The following is a 22,365-nucleotide window of genomic DNA, read 5'->3' on the forward strand; positions in this document are numbered from 1 at the left end:
CCTTGTCTGCCAGCCCTAGCACTGCTGTTATTGGCTGCTCCTTTCACCTAAAGGCCAATCTGGGGACCGTACCCCCCGGCCCCCTGTCAAAGGCCCATCACTAAGGCCCCTGTCTGAGCCTGCCTGGAGCCGGAGAGAGCACCTCTCCCTGCAGCTACTCAGTATTTTTGACCTCGGCTCAAAACCCTGACTTAAATTGCCCTGGTAAGCAATAATGGATCGCATTGGCCCTCCCACCTCACATGTATGCTATGACAGCTCGTACTGCTGCCTGCTCCTCTCTTACCTGCCTGATTTTCAAACTCTAATCCCTGCCCCAACAGTACTATGCACCATGTTATGCATCATACTGACTGCTTCTCTACTACTCTCTTAATGCTGTGCTTCATATGAAAAAAGTAAACAAACATGTTTAACTTATGTATTACCTGATGTGCTTCCAACTGTGCATCCACCTTTTTGAAATGCTTTTAAGTGCTTTCTGGCTAAAATCGAATTTTGGTGTGTGCTGTTCTGTAGACCTGGGCATTTCGAACGTGCTCACTGATTTGTCTGCTTGGCCGCCTGGTGTGATTCTACCATTCCATTCTGTTCTGACCCTTTCCCCTGCTATCCTCTGACTCCCTCCCTCCCAACCCTCCTGTCTCTGCCCTCATGGTGCTCACCATAATCTCCTATCTTTTCTAACTGTTTCTCCATCTGCTATCATCACTCTCTCTCAAAGTCTGGAAGGAAGAAACTAAAAAAGGCACTCCTGAGTTCCAACCTTGGGCTACCCGTCTCGGACACCTACATCAATGCTTCCTCCAGACAGACTATCACTGACATTCTCTTTGCAGTTCCTTCTTCTAACCTATGATATAAGTCATTTATAACGCGACTGTACACAAGTGTTCTGGGCATGACAAGACAAGGAAGGGAGGACAAAACAATTATCTTTCTAGGCCTTGTGTCATTCTGATTGCCCAAGTGCGGGTGGGGGATGGAGAGGGTGAAGGGCCAGGCAGTGAGAGGAGAGTGCAAATTAACAAGTAAGTGCAGCCAGGAGTGGCTCATAAGTGCAGAGTCTCAGGGGACTGTAGGGATACAGATACAGTCCCTTAAGTGGTTGGGAGGCCCGAGGGCAGTGCAAGGGCAACCGGTCTAGCAAGAGCCTGGTCCGGTAAATTCAGTGGGTGGCCAGGTAACCAGTATGCGCAGCAGACAGGGCCATCAGCAAGGGAGAAAGAGAAAGCGGAAGTGAAAAAATGAAAGTCTTGGGTTGCTTCTGGAACCTTAGGTGGTCCTGCTGTTTGAGAGAGGCAGGGAGGCCCCAGCCGAGGACCGAGATCTACCCTCCACTCTCTGCCTTGAGAAGCGTCTGGCCCTCGGAGGTGGATGAGCAGAGGGCTCAAGAAGAAAGATGGTTAGGTAGAGAAAGTTGGATGTAGTATGGTCCCCGACCCCAGAAAGTCTTGTTGTTGATGCAGAGGGTCTTGAACTTGATCCTCGCAGCCAGAGGGAGCCAGTGGAGAGATTTCAGGGCTGGAGACATACGATCCCTGGGCTTGAGGCCAAGGACATGTCTTGCAGTGCTGTTCTGGATAAGTTGTAGAGGGTGAAGAGTAGAGGCAGGCAGATTTAGAATGAGGCTGTTGCAGTAGTCCAGCCTAGAGAGGACCAAGTCTCTGGAGACACTGAGCTTCTTTGGGAAAGTGAGAAAAGGAAGAATACCTCTGAGGAGGTGCAGCTGATGGTGTGTCTTAGAGACGCCAGAGATGTGAGGAGAGAAGTTTAGGGTGGAGTCAAAGATATGATATATGATATGATATGGCATTTATAACGTGACTATACACAAACGTTTGAAGGTGCGACAAAGCAAGGGAGGGGGAACAGAGGGAAGACAGACAGCGATCCTACTAGGCCAGGTGTTATTCAGATCGCGCAAGTGCATGGGAAAGGGAAAAGTGCAAGGGAGAGGGGGAGGGGAACGTGCAGTACATGGGATAATAGGATAATAAAAATAAGTAAAGTACGGCCAGCTGGTGGCAAGGGTAAGTGCAGACATACGGTGTTAAGTGCTGGTAGTGGGACTGTAGGGATACAGAGACAGTCCGAGTGCGGGGGTTGCCAGGAAGGCAGTGCAGGTGTGCGACTGGCGGTGGAAGGGATCTGGCCTTGAGATCAGAAGGTGGCCAGGGGGCTCAGCATGGGAGAGGAGGAGAAAAAGCAGAAGCAAAGAAAGGTTTTTGAGGTGCTTCTGGAACTGGTGATGGATCTCCTCAAGTTTCATGGAGGCAGGGAGGCTGTTCCAGAGGGAGGCCCCAGCCAACGCGAGAGATCTACCACCAACTCGTTGCTTGGAGAAGCGACTGACCCGGAGGGATTTGGAGGCGGATGAGCGAAGAGCTCGAGAAGGAAGATTTTTAGGAAGAGAGAGTTGATGGTATTGAGGCGCCAGAAGGCATTGTGGACAATGCAGAGGGTTTTGAACTTGATCCTTGCAGCCACTGGGAGCCAGTGCAGATTTCAGTCCAGGAGAGATACAATCCCTGGGCTTGAGGCCAAGGACAAGTCACGCAGTCCTGTTCTGGATAAGTTGCAGAGGGTGGAGAGTAGAGGCAGGCAGATTCAGAAAGAGGCTGTTGCAATAGTCCAGCCTAGAGAGTACCAGAGCTCTGGAGACAGTGAGCTTCTGGGGGAAGGAGAGGAAAGGAAGAATACCTCTGAGGAGGTGCAGCTGGTACTGTGACTTCTTAGAGACGTCAGAGATGTTTGGAGAAAAGGAGAGTGTGGAGTCTAAGATGGCCCGAGGTTTTTAGCCTCACGGGTGGGTGCAGGAAGAGGGCCAGAGGCCAGCCAGAGGAAAGGAGGGAGCGGGTGTTCCGATCAGGAGAATCTCAGTCTGACTGGCATTAAGGGCGATATCATTGGCAGCACACCACTCCTGGATGGTGGACAGACAGTCCGAGATGAGAGAGGGTAAAGAGATGGCAGAGGGTAGCCTGAAAATGAGCTGTGTGTCATCCGCATAGCACCGGAAGTTGGGGCAGAGCGCGGTAATGTGGTAGGCAAGAAGTGCCAGGTATTAGTTGAACATCCACAGAGATAAGGAGAAGGTCTGAGGTGATCAGAACATCCAGGGTGTGCCCCAAGGTTCCTAGCCTCCCAGGAAGGAGCAGGTAGAGGGCCCAGGGTGGGCGTCCAGAGTGAGAGAAGGAAGACAGTAAGCAGGAGTCCCAATGAGGAGGATCTCAGTCTTACTGCCATTAAGGCACAAATCGTTGGAGTCACATCATTACTGAATAGCGGACAGACAGTCTTTATGAGAGAAGGAGCGGTAGAGGCTGAGGGGATCCTGAAGGAGAGCTAGGTGTCATCTGCATAAAACTGAAAGTTAGAGCAGAAGATAGAGATGCTGTGGGCCAGAGGTTCCAGGTAGTGGTTAAATAGCCAGGGAGAGAGGTTAGACCCCTGGGGAACACCAGAAATAGAGAGAGAGATGGAAGAGAGGAAAGACCCAAGTTGGACCTCCGAGGGTCGATCAGTGAGAAAGGAGGTCAACCAGGCAAGGGCGTGACCAGAGATACCCAGGTTGTCTCGGAGACGATTGAGCAGGATGGCGTGGTTGACTGTGTCAAAAGCAGAGGATAGGTCAAGGAGAATGAGGACAGAAGGAAGCTTAGAGTCAAGAATAGAGAGCAAGTCTTCATGGGTGTTCAGGAGAACAGTTTCTGTGCTTCTGGCTGCTCTGAAGCCAGACTGGTGGTCATGGAGACAAACAACAGGTTCCCCATATGGGCCCCCAAAGGGTCTCTGTCCTCTCCCGTTTCTCCTCCACACCCATTACTTACACCAGATGGGAATTGCTTCTTGCTCACTTCGCATCATCCAAATGCACCATTAATTTCTATCATAATGACACTATCATGGCTGAGGGCTCTCAGCCCAACCTTCTCCTTCTTGACAGGTGTCTTCTCTCTCTCTTCAACTTCGCCCCTCTCCTTCCACCCCTCCTTTCCCAAAACCACCTTTCTCCTCTCCCCCCAGTGGTGGCACCACACCTCTTTGCCCTGTTTCGCAAATCTTTTAAAGGGGGCAACCAGTTTTACTTAGCTACCCTCAATTCCTGCTCTGCTATCAAACACTCCTGTGACATCTGTCACCTCCTTGAAGACCTTGACCTTGACGTCCTTGCTCTCACTGAGACATGGTTCAAGGCCAGCTCTGTCACTGCTTTTGACACTCTTCTCCCTGAGGGCTACAAGATCCTCTCCAACCCCCGGACCTCTCGGTCTGGTGGTGGAGTGGCTCTAATTTTCCCTGAGTGGTTTCCTACCTCAATTATCCCCACTCAAACCTACTCATCCTATGAAAGCCTAGTCTGCTGGTTGTCTGTCTCACCTACTTTCTCTTCCTTGGGGACTTCAATATCCGTCTTGATTCTCCTGATGTTGCCACTGTTCTTTTCTGCAACCTCTGCAACACTCATTCCCTCACTTTCCTCCACTCTGCCGGACACACCCTGGATGCTGTCATCTGAGCAGACATCCCTCTCTCTAACACTCTCATTACCTCCTCTCTGAGTCTGAATACACTCTCCTCCCACCTTGACTTCCCCTGTTGCCTCCATCCGCACTGCAGTCTCCTTCTCCGTCATTCGACCGATGAAGCATGTGTCAGTCGCTGCATTTGCCTCTTCCTTCATCCCTCCTCCTCCCCCCTCATTAAACTCTCCTTCTGACTCTGTTCTAGCTAACCTCCATATCTCTATCTCTAACACCCTGGACATCCTTGCCCCAGTCATGAGGATACACATGAAGCCTGCCTCCAAACGCAACTCTTGGTATGACTCTGACTTGGCCGCTTTGAAACGCAAGTGCAAAGCTGCAGAATGGAAGTGGCAGACATCTAGCTCATCCTCTGACAAACTGGCCTGCCACCTACTCCGAAGTCAACACTGTCTCTCCATCTGCTCCAAAAAGATGGCTTGTGTCCAAGCCTGCATCTTTGGAGCCACCAATAACACAGTGGAACTCTTTAAAATCTGCAAGGAACTTGCCAATCCTACTGAAGTCTCCTCCTCTCCTCCTTCATCCCAGGACCTCTGCTCCTCACTGGCCACCCACTTTTCCTCCAAAACTCTGGACCTCCTGTCCTGTCTGTCATCTGCTCCCCTCTCCCCCTTCCCCTGCCTCCCTTGGCCCCCTATCTTCACCAATAGATCTCATGAGTTGTCAGCTCTAAGAAAGTCTCCTTTAAACAAGTGCTTCCCTGCTCCTCCAGAACCACCAAGGACAACATAGCCTCTCACTCCAGCTTTGGCTGACCTCTCCAAGCACTCATTTGCGGCTGGCTCCTTCCCTCAACCTCATAAGCACTCTCTTGTGTACCCCCTCATAAAAAAGCCATCTGCTGACCCTTCTTGTCCAGCTATCGCCCGATCTCGATCACCCTTTTTTTGGGCAAACTTCTGGAGAAGCTGGTCATCCCCCAACTGAACCATGCCCCAACTGACCCTCCACACCGAAATAACTGGTTGTCCCCATGACCACCAGTCTGGTTTCAGGGCAGCCAGAGGCACAGAAACGGCTCTCCGGAACACCCGTGAAGACCTACTCTCTAACCTGCACTCTAATACTCCCTATGTCTTGATCCTCCTCGATCTTCATTCTGCTTTTGACAGTCAACCACTCCATCCTCCTAAAACGTCTCCAAGATACTTTTGGCATCACGGACAGGGCACTGGCGTGGCTGACATCCTTCTTCTCAAACAGACCTTCACAAGTGCAAATGGGTCCTTTTTTCTCCTCCACCTCACTCTCTATCTGTGGCATCCCTCAGGGCTCTATCCGATCACCATCATCAACATCTACCTAACCCCATTGGCCCACCTGATCTCCACTTTCTCCTCTCAATTCCAGTGTTACCAAGATGACACACAGCTCTTTTTCAAGCTACTTTCCCCTACCTCCTCCTCCTCCCTCATACCTGACTGCCAGACTGCTATTACAGTATGGTGCTCTGCCAGTGATTTCTCCCTGAAGGTCAGTAAAACAGAGATCCTTCTTATTGGGACGACTGCTCCTTGTTTCACCCCCTCTCTTTGGCCAGTCTCCCTGGGTCCTCTCCCCTCACCCACTTGTGAGGCAAAAAACCTTGTTATCATCTTTGAGTCCTCTCTCTCTTTCTCTCCTCACATCATGGACCTTGCCAAGAAGTCCTCCAATTTGCAGCTGCATCCCTTCAGTCGCATGCTACCTTTCCTCACCTTCCTCCAGAAGCGCTCAATGTCTCCAGAGCCCTGGTTCTCTCTAGGCTAGACTACTGCAACAGCCTCTTCCCCAGCCTGCCTATTTACTCCTTTCACCCCCTTAAAATAATCCAGAATATGACTGCAAGACTTATCCTTTGCCTTAAGCCCAGGGACCGGATCTCACCAGCCCTAAAATCTCTCCACTGGCATCCGGTGGCCACAAGGATCAGAGTCAAGACCCTTTGCATCATCCACAAGGCTGTCTGGGGCCAGGGACCTCTTTACATCCAGATTGCCCTCCCTAAATATCTCCCAGCCAGAGTCGTTCGGTCTTCTGCCTCCAACTCTCTGCAGATCAAACGTTTCTCCAAGCAGAGAGTGGGAGGTATATCCCTTTCCCCAGCTGGCTCCTCACTCTGGAACGGCCTTCCTCCCCCCCACCCTCAGACTTGAGCCAGATCTTCTTAAGTTACGGAAACTTCTCAAGACTTTCCTTTTCTCCTTTTCCTTCCCTCACCCCCTCCCGTGCTAACTCTCCATCTACCGCTGTGACCGGGTCCTGGTCCCTTCAGTGTCATACAGGGGCACAACCATCCCCTACCATTCCCCCAGCATCCTTTTCTCAGCACTTGCCCTCGGACCCCCTTTCCCAGACTAGCCCATCCTGGTCATCCCTGCACACTGCTCTCTTCTGCCCCTTACCCCTGGCACTTGCCGCCTCTGCTGTCCCGCAACTTGATCACCCACCCTCGGGGGGACTCTACTCCTGCACTTCTCCCACCCCACCCCACCTCCCCCTTGCATTTACCACCTTGTCATGCACTTGTATGGTAGGAATGTCACAAGGACAAAATAACTGTTTTTTGCTGTTCTACTTTTGATTCCCATGTCCCACACCACCCCCCTCCCCCCACCCTCGCCATCTTGTCTTGTGGCCCCCAGAAACACCTTTGCATAGGCACCATACAAATGGCCAATGCAAAATAAAATATGCAAGATGAGTTAACCTACTGCTCCTCCAACACCCCTCCAGCATATACCAAACCTTATGGCAATCACCTGGTCAGTTTATAAACCTTATACATGCCCATGCAGCGCACAGTGCTGCTAACTATTGATTCTCTAATTAATAGGATCCTGATCTAAATGTTCATTTATGATAATAAGCTCCTATACCATTTCCCCTCTATTGCGTTATAAAGCATTCTATTTAGTAAATCCACAGTACACTTTTCTTTATAACTTTATTGTAACTGTTTGCCAACTAATATACTATAATAGTCTATTTTACTCTTCCTACATTTTGCATTAGAAGGTAATCCATGTTTAGTTTCATACTGCACTTCTTTAGAACATACTTTGTGAAATGTGATCATTATGCTATATGCATACTAATAAATCCGTCACCATTTTCAATATATTCAGAGAAGCCCACCCCATCAAGCACTGGTCCTGAAAGGCATGAATCAATGCTTCTCTTGCTTGCGTATTAAAAGAACCCTTTTTGCACATATTCCAATTCATACAATTACTTTTTCAGCCAATTCCTATTGTAAAACAACTTCCAAACAATTGCTTGGTCAATCAATTTCATAATACAACCCTGTATTATTTTTAGTTGAGATGTGCAGGATATATTTGAATGCATTTCTTAAAACTAGTAGTACACCTAGTCAGCTGTCTGGGATACATGAGTTTTAGTGATCATCACATTAATTCAATGTAATCCTTATTTGTTTTCATGATGTACCAATAAAAACATTAATTTTGTTAACCTTATCTGTCCTTTGTAGCTCGTAATTCGAAAATCAGTCTTGCTTCTGTTTTTCTCGTGTTGGCTTTTTTTGTTAGGTGTTTCTGCTTTCACAAAGCACTGCTAGACCTATCCCAGGATTCTGAGGTTTGAGGCTTTCCATCTCTTGTCTTTTACCCTGTACTGAGTGTTCATCAAGCTCTTATGTGTGCCCTATTCAGTCTCCCTCCTCACAAGATCTAGTAGGTCTCTTCCAGGACCCTTGATTCTTACCTTTTAGGACAGGTCTCTCCCAGACATATGGCGTCTCATCCTTTCATGATCGGGTCTCATCTGGACCTCCGATTTCTCCACATCCCATATTTAGGTCTCTCTTTGACCTCTGGTTTCTCAGCATCCAAGATTCAGGGCTGATTGATTCGTTTTTTGTATTTATATAGCACATATCCACATAGGAACCTGGCAGAGAATTGAATCTAGGCGCAGATGGACTAGTGGCATAGTTTGCTTGCTTTTAGAGTCATTCTGGAAGAAGGAATTAGTAGTAAACTTTTTCCCAGAGATCGCAAAATTCGGGTGGGACAATGTATTACAACCTTAGATGTCAAGTATGACGGTGCAAGACCATGAATGCACTTAAAAACAAGACACAATATCTTGAACTGTATCCGTTGCTGCACCAGCAACCAATGTAGACTTCTAGGAAAGTCAGAAACCAGCATCTTGCGTGGCAAAGAATAAATCAGTCGCACATCTGAATTTTGAGCCACCTGAAGGCGCTGAAGTTGATATTTCGGTATGCCGGACAGCAAGGCATTACAGTAGTCAAGGTTGCGATTTGTAAGAGTTCCTACCAGCAGAGTCTGATCATTCTCGGAAATAAGCGGGAGAAGTGGTTTGAGAAGTTTCAGTTTATAATAAAGATGTTATCATTTGGTTGGACAGGGAATCAGGGGTAACAGATTGGCCAGTTTCTTTTTCTTTTTCAGGCCGAACACAATGATTATTTTGCAACATCCAGGCTTGGATTTTTTCTGAAAACTTTAAAACTCGCTTCACTGCTTCCAGTGGTTGATTTAACCGAACATAAATTTGAGTATCGTTCGCATATGAATGGTACTGCAAATTGAATTGAGCAAAGGTGTTAAGCAGCATGCGGGTGTACACATTGAATAGCAGGGGCGACGGGGAGGAGCCCTGTGGTACTCCACATGTCATTGGTAATGCCTCAGAGAGGTAGAGATCTGCCCTAACCTGTTGAGTACGGTCAGACAGGAACAAAGTGAACCATTCAATGACCTCTTCAGATATATGAGCCACTGAACATATTCTAGATATGAGTGTTTCAAAATCCACTGTGTGGAAGGCTGCTGACAGGTCAAGCATGATGTCACCCTGATCAGCAGCCCTCGACAAATCATCCCAGAAAGCCACAAGGGCTGTCTCAGTGCCATGACCTGGCCTAAATCCTGACTGAAAGGAATTGAGAAATTAATTTTTCCAGAAAGTCTTGCAGCTGTGTAGTCGCAACTTTCTCCATAAGTTTAGCTGGCCATATTAGACCTGCAATGGGATGGGTAGTTAGCTAAAATTGTATAGTCCAAGGTAGGTTTCTTTACCAATGGGGTGAGATATGATTCTTTTCAGTTCTCCTGGTACACTACCTTGGATGAATGGAATATTCACCAAGGTCTGGATAGATGTACTAAGAGCACAAGCGTGTTGTTAAGCCAGATAGGACGGGATAGGGTCAAAGCTATAATTGGTGGGTTTAAGGTTTTCAATCAGTTTCTCAATGCTTTCTACAGTAACCGGTGAGAAGGTAAACTTTGGTTTAGTCCTTGGGTTGTCAACCATAGGGCCAGTCATAGACTCTGTGAGTAAGGACAGGGCTTGGGCATCTATATTAGGTCTAATCAGATCTATTTTCTTTGAGAAAAATAAGTTAAAATCATTAACCATCTTTTGGGATATAGGTATGCTAGCGTTACAATACAGGTCAGATTGGAGAAGTTTTTTATGGCCATAAACCAAGCTTTTGATTTTATTATCTCCAAGGCTAATCTGTTTTTGGAGATATAAAGATTTGGCCAATACAATTGTATCCTTATACATTTTTAGTGCAAGCTTGGAATCCGTAAGGGCAAGTTCCATTCTAGTCCTGAGCCTTTTGTTCTCCGTTTTGCCGTATAAGCCCTTAAGAGTTTTCATTGTCCATCTCTCCCCTTCTGGTAACATCAGGGAATATTACTGTGACATTTGGTGGGACCTCGAACAGATGCAGAAGGCTTCTTTGCAGTTTTCTGCTTTATCTCAGGAACTGTTCGTACATGCTCTAAAAGTTATTTTCCCAAAGATGGGATCAGAGATGTCCCAGGAGGGGTAATACAGCCTCGTGGAGGGGGCAGCGGGACTGCGGAATCCCGCTCCATGCACCCTCTGGGAGACACAGCCGAACCAACCCCATCGCTTGTAGCTCACCGCCTTCACATTCTAGGATGGAGAGTTTTGCGAACTTGCCACAACACCCTCTTAGAGATATTCTGTGTTTACTGTATGGTTTTGTAGTCTGCAAGGTGTCTTCCAGCTTCCTTTTCCTAGCTGTTCAAAATGGCTAGGACTGGTAAAAACACAGAGATAAGCTCTTCCTTTGTTTTTTCCAATCTCTGCCACTTAGGTCATGTTTACTCTATTGGAGTAGAAAATATGCTGCACACATTTCCCTGCTCTGTAATAGGGAAATTGACAGTGTCTTGAATGACAGAGGCTTGAATCCGTAATGTTTTCTGCCAGCTTTTTAAAACTTCAAAAAACAGGTTGAATCCATAGGGAGTCATTGCGATGACAGCTGCCATGTTCATATGTTAGGTTTCTAGAATAGAATAGCAAGACTATTTTTGGGCATGTACTGGATTTCGCAGTACATTTGTAGCCTGATTCATGGAATTATCTGCGCGTAAAACGCAGATTTGCGTGCCGTTATGCCCGGAAATCCCTGTTTGAGGTATGGGGATTTTCTGGCAGAATGGCGTGCAAATCTGCGTTTTACGCGCAAATAATTCCATGAATCAAGTGCTTGGCCTCCAGCTGAAATAAATGTGTGAGCCAGAAAAGGCATGGTATGCTCTGGACCAGGGGGCTATTCGGCAGGAGAAAATTGATGTGTACGTTTTTAGCACCCATTTGGTGTGAGGAGCTGGGCATCTAAAGATTTTTACGAAAGATAAAATAGTGGTATATTGTTTAAGAGTCGACTTTCAAAACCTTTTATTTCATACCTTTTGAGTATGCAGCAAGGCTAAATTGATAGTTTCGGAATCAATGGAGGAAGTCTTGATTATATTTAGACATGAGGTGGGCGTTATCCCTCTTCCGTGGTTGACTCTGAAGATTTCCCTTCCTCCCGTTTTTCCTTCAAAAAGGTTGCCTCAAACAAAGAGGTTATATCCCAATCAGTTGTGTATGTGGGAAAGGCTGTTATTGGGGCCTCATGTTGTTTTGTCAAAGTAAATTACAACATGATAACTTACTATGACAAAATTACTTAATTGGAGAGGGTATTACATACCCCATTAAAAAGAATTCGAAGTAATTTTTCCATGTTGAAATTTACTTTGTCAAAACATAGAACCACATAGAAACGTGATTGGGGTAGATTCTGAAAGAAATTGGTTGTCATTTGCATGGGATCCAATGGAAATATTTGTATTTGATAGCTTTGCTGGTAGTTGAAAGGAAGGCAAGTTAGATGCACAATGTGTCTTTGATATACGTAAGACTTCCCTTCACCTTAGTGAACAAAGCGTGCATTAGGCTGTGCATAATAACAAAATAAAGCAAATGTCATGTTTTTTGTTTCTGTAAACACAGCATTTAGGTTCCAATATCCTGTAAATGGCACTACTAAAAATGTTTTGTGTGCTATATTTACTCCAGTCTCTATTTTAATGCGTCTGTAACTTTTGCTTTTATCTCATGCCATCTCTTGACATTTGGATTTGCAGCCTCAGCCTCTTGAAGAATTGACAATTGAACAAGTTCAAGATGATGTGGAAATAGAACCAGATGAACAGACAGATGCTTTTGTGGTAAGCTTTTTTAGAGGTGATGGCTTACTTTTTCAACATTGTTTAATGGTCGTTTAGGGCAGCATTGCATTTAGTAATGGCATCTCACCCTTCAAAATCATACTAAGCAAATCCTCTGCCTATGTATAATTAAATAATTAAATACAATGAATTGAACAAAGAGAGCAAGTGGTTTTATAAGTAAGTCATGCAGCTATGAGATTAGTCTGTTCATTGCACATAGCAAAATTGATGTGCTTTTCTTGGACGTCTGAAACGTTTCTATGCTGGTGAAGCAGCTTTTTACTTTTATAGCAAATCCCTAATTTGTGCAGGCTCCGAGGTAACTAAAACATGCTTTTTCTGATAACCCTGATTAGCTGAAATGAGGGTCCTACACAGAGCTTTAACTTTGGCATGCATTTAGAAGACGAGAGAGCTACATAGGCTTCAGCTTTAAAGCATATGTATATCAGTCTGAAATTTTCTGTGCCATTTTCCCAGAGGATAAAGCTTGTTGCAGTGTGCAATGCTTCGGAGACTTGGGTAGCCACATGTGCTGAAGAATCCCCTTATGATTAAATCTAAGAAAAATTGAGAACTGGTTCCTGTTGGCTTTAGCAAGAATATATGCTTTTATTCTGACCTATCCATGCTGTGCCCAGACCCCCATGGCTCAGGAGAATCAAGTGTGCAAGAATCCCTTCAGGTACTAGTTGGGGCTACATGGGTGGGTGTTCCAAACCACAGTATCTCCTGCAGCCACTGTACCTCAATCCACAGGATGCAGTCAACGAATGCTCTGTGCATGCATTACCGGCCTACCAGCCAAATCAGTGATTTTTCTGCAAAAGCAAAAAGATTGATCTGCAGACGAGTTCCCCCTTCAGCTGGGAAATGGCATGAAGGATAGCAGTGGTTACAAATTCGAATTATATCACTTAACCTATTGGCAGAGTGCTGAAGATGTCATGCTCTGTTTGCATTGTCATATGTCCACAATATGCCCCTCGTTTTACTGTAAATTCATGAATGAGATTGAGCTAGGAGGGGAGTGAATGTATCAAATTCTCTATAAATATACTGTTTTTTTCAGCTAGTGCCAAAACTCCGATATGGGTATTAAAGGGGACAGCGTCTCTGAACAAATGTGATTTGGAGCTGCAGATAAGTTGTGAAAGCATGACGAGGTAGCCTTTTAAGGACCAAAGGACTTTTCCAAAGACCCCTCTTTCCCTGCATACTCAAACCTTAGAGGTTACACAGATGCTTGATTACAGGCAGCAAAAGCCAAGAGAATATAACATCCCTTTTGTCTAACCAAATGTTACTTGTCGCCCTTTATTGCTTTTATCTTATCGTGAAAACGCAGGGAACGCCTTTGTGAAGCAGTATTATCTGTGGTTATAACCAAGCCACATAGCTGAACTTGGATCTCAGTTTACCCTCAAACCTTTTCCTCTCCAACTACTGCCTGCAGAGCTCCAGCAAGATAGTAAATGCATGTGGTGCTGTTTTTAATCCCTTCTGTTGCTCACTGGGCCTTGATATCTAGACAAAGACTCCAGGACAGATGAAAGTAGACGAGATTCCATGACAACCTCTATAAGTCCTCCTGAGAGAACAGCACCCAACGCAGAGAACAGAGTGACCAGTTTTTGACACCCATTGACATTGCCGGTTCCATCAATTCTCCACAAACCGGAGAACTGACCTGACAGTCGATACCTTTCACCTATAACTTTGGTAGCTTAGTCAAGTGTGTAAATGCAGACTAGTTAATGTGATTGGTTTGTTTGATATGCATAAATAGAGCATTATTGAATGCTCGATCCCTTCTCTACCATGCAATGGAGATTGCTGACCTCATTACTTTGCATACATTAGACATACTGGCACTTACAGAAACCAAGCGCTAATGTTATTTGGGTGCAGCAATTGCGTCAGATATTCCGTCTTGAATGTGAACAGAAATGGAGCCACAGGAGGAGGTGTGGCCATTGTTTAAAACTCAACACTGATGGTACAGGCAGTATCATGCAAGAACATTCAATGCTGCGGAATAGTGTGTAGCAGAGTACACTTATCATAATCTATTCAGCTCACTGCTTGATCATTTATCGTCCACCCGCTTCAAGGTCTGATTTAACCTCCTATCTACTAGAATTGATTCTTTTGTTTGGTCCATTCCAAGGGGAAATTAATAATCCTGGGCAACTGTCATTTAGGGTTTAGAGACCGCACGGATACTAGAGCTTCCCAATTACGGTTTATGCTGGAATCTTTAGAATTAGATCAAGCCACGCATTGCCCCTCCCACATAAATGGCCAAACTTTGGATTGGGTCATGTAGAGGAATATCGAATCAAAGAAGTTAACATTGTTTCCATGTTTCCGCTGGAAAACAGGTACAGATTTACACAGACAGTACTACTGCAATGTTCTACCTGAACAAGCAGAGGGGAATGAGATCATTGTCGGTTTGCTATCTAGCAATGGAAATCTGGAACTGGTACCTCAAGCATGCCATCTCGTCTGTAGCCTTGCGCTTTCCGGGAGAGGAGAATATCAGAGCAGAGGCCTTGAGTCGAGTGACGCATACTGCATATAATTGGGAACTCAATCCTAAAGCATTGGATCCGACTTTTCAAAGATGGAGCACTCCATTGGTAAACCTCTCTACGTCCTTCAAAAATACTTCATGGAAGGCCAAGATTCTCTGGGAGACGCCTTTTTGTTTCTGTGGTATCGATCCTACTCTTCCTTTGGTAGATCGAGGGGAGCTGCAAGTCAAAGGGGCCACCGTAGGAGTACCAGAGGTGGAAAACAAGGTACTCAAGGTGCCAAGGCCGCTCGGGCAGTTGCCTCTTTGTCCTCAGGCACTGCCGCAGCCGCTTCAGCTCAGTCATGAGGCCATGTCCCATGGTTGGCCGGTTGGGGGAAGGCTGGCGCAGCATCTTGTAGAATGGCGTGCCATTACTTCAGATGTGTGGGTTCTGGAGATCATAGCCCACGGCTACGGTCTTCCGTTCCGGCAGAGGCCTCACGACAATCCACCAGGGAATCTCTCTTTGAAGAGTCCGGATCCGCTCCTTGCGCAGGAAATCAAATCCCTGCTGGAGAAAGGCGCCATAGAACTGGTGCCTGTAGCGGAGAGGAACAAAGGATGGTATTCCCCATATTTTTTGATCCTGAAAAAAGACTGGGGATTGAGACCCATCATGGACGTGCGCAGTTTGAACAAGCTCCTCAGGAAGGACAAGTTCAAGATGGTAACTCTTGCTTAAGTCCTCCAGGCCCTTCAACTTCAGGACTGGTTGGTGTCTCGACCATGAGGACGCTTACTTTCATGTGCCGATTCATCCCAAGCACAAGAAGTACCTGAGGTTCGCAGTTGGCAACTCGCATTTTCAGTTTCGAGTCCTGCCGTTCGGATTGACCTCCGCCCCGAGGGACTTCACCAAGCTCATGGTGGTGGTGGCAGCATATCTCAGGAAACGGGGGATTCACGTCTACCCCTACTGGGACGATTGGTTGATCAGGGCGCGCTCTCCAGAGCAAGTCCTGGATCATCTGTCAGTCACCTGCCACTCCCGTCACAAGCTGGGCTTCTCCCTCAACTTAAAGAAGTCCCACTTGACACCTACCTAGCGGCTCCAGTACATCGGAGCTGTGCTCGACACATCTCTGGGGCAGTGTTCGCCTCCCCAGGTGAGGGCTCATCACATTCTGCAGATGGTGGAGAAGTTTCAATGTGCCCAGAGTCTCCTGGTGTTCGAGTTCTTGAGGTTGCTCTGCCTCATGGCATCCTGCATTCTTCTGGTGCCAGAGGCCAGGCTGCGGATGAGATGTTTGCAGTGGGCTCTCAAGATGCAGTGGTCGCAAGCCTCCGGCAGGATGTCGGATCCAGTTCAGGTGCAGCCCTCGGTCGCCCAGGATCTTCTGTGGTGGGCCGTCTAAGGCAATCTGATGAAGGGGGCTCCATTTTGGCTTCCCTGGCCAGAGGTGACGATCGTGACGGACGCATCCCTCACCGGATGGGGAGCTCATGCCAACGAGTTGACAGTCGGCGGTCGTTGGTCTCCGTCGGCGTCCAGACTCCATATCAATCTGTTGGAGCTGAGGGCCGTCAGGCTAGCCCTGAAGGCTTTTCTGCTGGCTGTGCGGAGAAAGAATCTCCTGATTCTGACGGACAATACAGTGGCCATGCACTACCTCAACAAAAAAGGGGGCACGGTCTCTCCCTCTGTGCAGAGAGGCGATGCAGCTCTGGTTCTGGGCCATCCAGCAGGAGATTTCGATCTCGGCAGTTCATCTGGCCGGAGACGAAAACGTGGCGGCGGACACTCTGAGCAGGCAGAGCACGGTCTCTCACGAGTGGGAGCTGGCTCAGGAGATTCTCCTGGAGATCTTCGTCCTTTGGGGGACCCCGCAAGTGGATCTCTTCGCCCCCAGTGTCAACCGGAAGTGCGAAAGATTCTGCTCGCGGGAATTTCCTCCAAGTGGAGCCTTAGGGGATGCGTTCGGAGTGGAGTGGTCCTTCCCACTGCTGTACGCGTTTCCTCCAGTCCCCGTCATTCCGCAAGTGCTGCAGAGGTTATGGAGGTTCGGGTCCGAATCATCCTCATTGCTCCGGTATGGGCCAGGAGAACGTGGTACCTGGACCTTCTCGACATGTCCATCTGCCCTCCATGACGTCTTCCCTACCGAGACGATCTGCTCTCACGGGAGGGGGTGTCAGGTTCTCCATCCAGAGGTCAAGTCCCTCAACCTTCATGCTTGGCTTCTGAAAGGTTGAGGTATAAGGATTGGGACCTCCCTGAAGACGTGATGGAGGTGTTGCTTTCAGCCAGAAGGCCTGCAACAAAGTCCCTGTACTGTTGCCGTTGGAGAAAGTTCTGCGACTGGTGCAGGGTTAAGAATGTGAATCCTTTTTCATGTGCCATTCCTGTGGTTCTGTCTTTTTTGCTTTCATTAGCCCACAAGGGCCTGCAAGTGGGTACCATTAAAGGTTACCTGGTGGCGCTGTCCATATTTAAGCGCTCATCTAGGGAGTGTTCTTATTTTAAGATTCCTTTGATTTCTCAGTTTTTGAAAGGGCTCACTAATGTGTTCCCACAGGCACCTTTCCAGGTGCCCGGTTGGGATTTGAACCTGGTTCTAAAATTCCTAATGGGAGCTCCGTTTGAGCCTTTAGATTCTTGTCCTTTGAGACTGTTGACCTTTAAAACTGGATTTCTAGTTGTGGTTACTTCCACTCGCAGAGTGAGTGAGTTGCAGGCACTATCCTGCAAGCCACCCTTCACGGTGTTCCATAAGGACAGGGTTGTCCTTGGGGTTCGTCCTCCTTTTCTTCCGAAGGTTGTGTCGGAATTTCATTTGAGCCAGAAGGTCATTCTTCCGGCGTTCTATCCTCCTCCACATCCTGGTAAGGAAGAGGAGAGGCACCATAGGTTGGATCCTAGGAGAGCATTAAGCTTCTACATCTCACGCATGTCCCAGGTCAGAGTGGAGATCAGCTTTTTGTAGGATACGCTAGAAGGCGTTTGGGTCAAGCTGTTACTAAGCAGACCTTGTCCAGATGGATTATCTTGACAATCTCGGAATGCTACCGTCTGGCGGGTAAGGACCCTCCGGTAGGCTTGAGGGCCCCTTCTACTAGGGGTGTGGCTGCCTCCACTGCTCTGCAGAGGGGTGTTCCCATTTGTAACATTTGTGAAGCAGCCACATGGGCCTCTGTCCATACTTTTGTAAAACATTACTCCCTGGACTCTATCCATGGGCAAGACTTAGCCTTTGGTAAGGCGGTCCTCTATTCTGCAATTTGATTGGGCATTCTAAATTTCTAAATTCTTTTCCCACCTCCATATGTTGGTACTGCTTTGGGAGTCTGTCATTGATCTGGAATACGTCAGAGGAACAAATCCCCTCGAAGAACAAGTTACTTTCTTACCTGGTAACATTCTTTCGGTGGGATGTTCCGACGACGTATTCCACATCGTACCCTCCCAATCTGCCCCTCTACAGACTTTTTTGATGCGATTGCAGCTTACGTTTCCGCAAGGCTTTCTGTAGTCATTCTGGCAGAAGATTGGTGCCACACCTTCTGGGAAAAAACTACAACTGAGGCTACGGGCGTTGTACATCCTACTTATAACATCCGGTGACTTCGGCTCGACGGAGGCCCTCGAGGACAACCTATCGACGTCATTGATGCAGGACATTTTTCCAAAGCAGCATAGCTGTGGTGATTACCTGTCAAAGATGTGGAATACGTTGTTGGAACATCCCATCGAAAGGACGTTACCAGGTAAGAAAGTAACTTGTTCTTCAATAAGGAATCCTAAGACTGGTAGCAGAAGGTACCTTCAGGAGAAGTTAGCCATTTTCCTGACCTAAGTTATTTATCATAGTAGTAGAGACAGTTAGGATAGTTTGGACAGCGAACTTATTCCTTTGGATATTCACGAATGACTGACAAGCATATTAATTAGTATCTTAGGTAAGGACCACCCATAGTGATGGGGAAAATTAGGCCTTATAATATTTCCTTTAATACAACCACATGAAACATGTCCTCAGAGTATCCACGTCCTTCTTCTGATTCACCACACTGTGCTTTACAGTGAAGTAGTATGTGAAGAAAATCAATTTAAAAAATATGGAATATAGGAGAGTTAATGTATATAGAAAGATACTACATGGCGGCGCAACTCAGCCACGTAGCCAAATGGCTTTCCGACGAACCCACCACTGAAACAGGACTCGTACAAAGTCTGGTCACCCCAATACACTTGAAAGAAACACTCTGGTCCCCGCTTGCTGACCCATTATTGTAACATTGGGCGGGCAAATATGGAACAGGACACAAACAGCACATAACATGAGGCACCCTTACTCCCCCAACATCCCGATTATGGTAGATGTGTGCAAAACAGGCTTTGAACTCTCCACTGCAAGACACTGGGAGGGACTAAGCCTGTACACCTGGAGTGATATGTTTGAGGAAGGGAAATTCAGGGAATTTGAGTTGATATGTGAGAACGAAAGGTTAGCAAAGGGTCAATTCTTGTGGTATCAGAAGATCAAACATGTGGCCAAAGGAAAATTGTATAGTTGGCCGGAAGAGCCGACGGCCCGCCCCTTGCTGACGGAAATGTATGGGTTGAGGGATGGCTGGAGGCCTATGTCAAGGATCTATGGTCAATTATCTGATGGGGCCAACCCCAGAAGCGCTACCTCGAGAGACAGATGGGGAAAAGACCTGGGGGAGACTATGGCAGACAAGGAGTGGGAGAGGGCCTAATGTGCCCCAGAGTAGGGTCCAGAAATACTAGGTTCAGATCAATCCAGCTGAATGCCCAATACAGAACCTATATGACCCCACTCAGGGTGGCAAGCTTTAACAAACGGGTTAAATCAACGTGCCCTTCGTGTGACAGGGGAGAAGCAAACTTGATACACATGTTCTGGGGGTGCAGGAAGGTGCAAAGCTTCTGGGCCAAAATAGAGCTGGCCTGCAGGAAAGCAGGATTAAAGAGGGTTGACTGGTCCCCGAAAGGGTGCCTCTTGGGCACGTACCACAGGCTAAGCAAGTACAAACATGCAGCAAAACTCATGGACCTGGCTTGCATACTAGCGAAACGAGCAATCTCAATGGCGTGGAAATCCTCTGGGGGCCCGCAGTTCACTGCGTGGGCTAGAGAACTAGAAAGATGGGCTGCGGCAGAAACGGAGGCTTGGGAGGCAGGTTCCAATGATGAGACGGCAGAGGCCAGTGTCTCACTCGAAGCATGGAAAGCATAATAAGAGACATGTTCCATTCCTTAGATGATAAGCCACCCTGACTACATTAAGTTGTAATGTGACATGATTGACGATTTGGATGATGACCAGGAAACCCCCTCCACCCCCTGGAAAACTAAGCACTTTGACAGGTGCAATGAGCCCCACCGATACACAATCCCACACACGAAAAGAGTCTGCTCTGACATTGTTTACTGGAAGAAGACAGTTACAGTTGTTATTGTTTGTTGTTGTTAAATAATATGATTGCGAAATGGATATTAAAACACGTATACTATGGACGATTCATGGCTGTTTGTATGACAAATGCTAATAAAAATATTTTAAATAAATTGGACCATGCAGAGCAAAAGCAATGCATCACCTGCCTCAAACTCTCGCAGAGCAAACCCGAAGCTCCAGCATCGGGGAAAAACCAACTTTCCCCTTAAGGGAAATCACTTCTATTCACTCAACATCAGTAGCGTGCATTTATATGTTTACAACCATACATGCAAATTCAAAGAAGTTATAAAAAATTACAACTCTCCAAATCTGCCTTGGAACACAACCCACTTCTCACAACACTTAACGACCTATCCACCTCCTCTCATTTGCAGAACCGTGGTCCACCGAACAGGACTGACATACACTCATGCTATCGCCAAACATTCTTCCATCCCCTGTCTGTTTGCAGCATCTGTTTTCTGCTTTTCCATGTTCTTATCTTTTGCTCGTTCATTTTATTCAAGCAGACTTAAGGTCTGCGGAGGCACAGTTTGCCACTGTGGACAAGTCTAATGTGAGAATTCAAATGGTGTCTCACCGTCCTGTCCCTTGGGATCTGTCATGCAGGAGGCCGGGGCACGGCCATCGCTATTGGAACAAGACCCCCGGGTGAACCAGTGCGGGAGGATCACCTGGATGAGGGGTCCATGGGGAGTGGGAGTGGGGTACCCGGAGGAGAGACGCGATTCATTCCGTGTACTATCTAGGTACTTTACCTCACCCCTTTCCTACACACACTCTGCTGCACAGACAAAGCGCTTCAGGGAAAGACGGACTAGTACACATACAGCCAGTCCTTTTGACATGTCCCAACATCAGGGTCAGGCAGAATCAGGCACTGAACCTTAATGACTCGCACCTGAATCCTGTTACCTTTCCCCACTTGGATAAAAGGCAGAGCATGAGAGCACCCAGAGAGCAAGGCGAGAAGGGCAACGGAAGCAAGCAAGACCAGCAGAACAGAAGGGCAGGAAATCCTGATAAGACAACGCAACCATTGAAACAGAGCAGACGAGACCAGGAGGTGAATGAAAGACTGTTGTCCTACCAGCTGCGATGTGACGGTTGCTGCAGAATCCTAAAGGAGCAAGCAACTCCCTGCTACTGCGAAGGTCACAGCAGTACCTCCTTCATGTGCGTATTGAGGACCTGAAAGGAGGTTAGCCACGCTGGGCCAAAAGCCTTGACTACACAGGTCTTGGTAAACTATCAGCTGCTGCCGGTGAGTGAAATGGGAGACCTTAATGTCTCTAACGACTCTCTTGGGAGACATTAACGTTTGAAGTGCCTGTTGGGTTGTTGAGAACCCGTGAGCGAAAGCACATTGTAGCAAGAATGAATAATGCTGAGATTGTACGTGTGAGAGAAGCTGCAAAAGAAACCGAGAAAAGAGGCAAATAGTCAAAGTGGTCATATAAGGGTAAAGTCAAGGGTACAAGCCCCCCTCGTGCAAATGAAAGCTTTTGACAAAAAGGTGAAATGAAGTATAAAACTAACCTAAGGAATTATTATTCCTGTGATGCTAACTAAGAACTGCTGATACCAGAAGGCCTCGGGAGAGGAGGCTGGTACAAACCTTTGACTGTATCCAATATTGTGAGTTGAAAGTATGACGGCAGCTGTGAGAAAGAGAACCCTGACTGTTGAAAGTAAACGCACTTGCTACAATATAACATAGTGACCCGGCGAGAAGCAATCACTTATCGGAAGTCTCTGTATTGAACTGGCAAGTACTTTGAATTGAAAGTGTTAAAGATTACAAAGTAACAAGTGTGATGCTAGAGGTTTGAAGGCTCGCACCCGATCGAGGGAAGCCAGAACTGGCTGCAGAGGAAGGGCTGAGCCCGGAGGAGGGGGGACCTGAGTGAATCAGTGAAAGTGAACCTAATATTTGTTGAAAAAGACATTGAGCTCCTGAATGTTATAAGCTCATAGAACTGCTAATGGTAACTGAGCTGTGATTTAAAGGCTACAGTGAACCTGATGGAGGGATGGCAAGTGAAAGTGAATCCCGCATTTTGATAAAGTGACTCAACGGTGGTGTAAAGACGAAGGTGAACCAAACGAAGGGGTATCACAAGAAAGCTGGCAAAGAAGGGAATCCTGCACGGTGAGAGCTTAGGAAAAGTCTTGTGAGGCCAATCCAAAGACTTTGATTCGAGGGATCCTGCCTTTTCTGAAGAAACGCTTCCTGATGCCTGTAGACTCAATGGGTGCTCAGTCATGCCACTGTTCCA

The 22,365-nt window shown here is 47.1% G+C and overlaps 1 protein-coding gene across 1 annotated transcript in view; it reads left to right on the forward strand.

Annotated features, from left to right (window-relative positions):
• Positions 1–22,365, forward strand: part of BBS5 (Bardet-Biedl syndrome 5) — a 396,157-nt gene that overhangs the window by 310,932 nt on the left and 62,860 nt on the right. Inside the window, exon 10 of the mRNA XM_069616160.1 lies at positions 11,993–12,076. Coding sequence (XP_069472261.1) covers positions 11,993–12,076 — 84 coding nt within the window. The remainder of the gene's footprint in view (positions 1–11,992; positions 12,077–22,365) is intronic.

Source organism: Ambystoma mexicanum, chromosome 9 (genome assembly GCF_040938575.1).
Source record: "Ambystoma mexicanum isolate Mex_15411 chromosome 9, UKY_AmexF1_1, whole genome shotgun sequence".
Lineage (NCBI taxonomy): Eukaryota > Metazoa > Chordata > Amphibia > Caudata > Ambystomatidae > Ambystoma > Ambystoma mexicanum.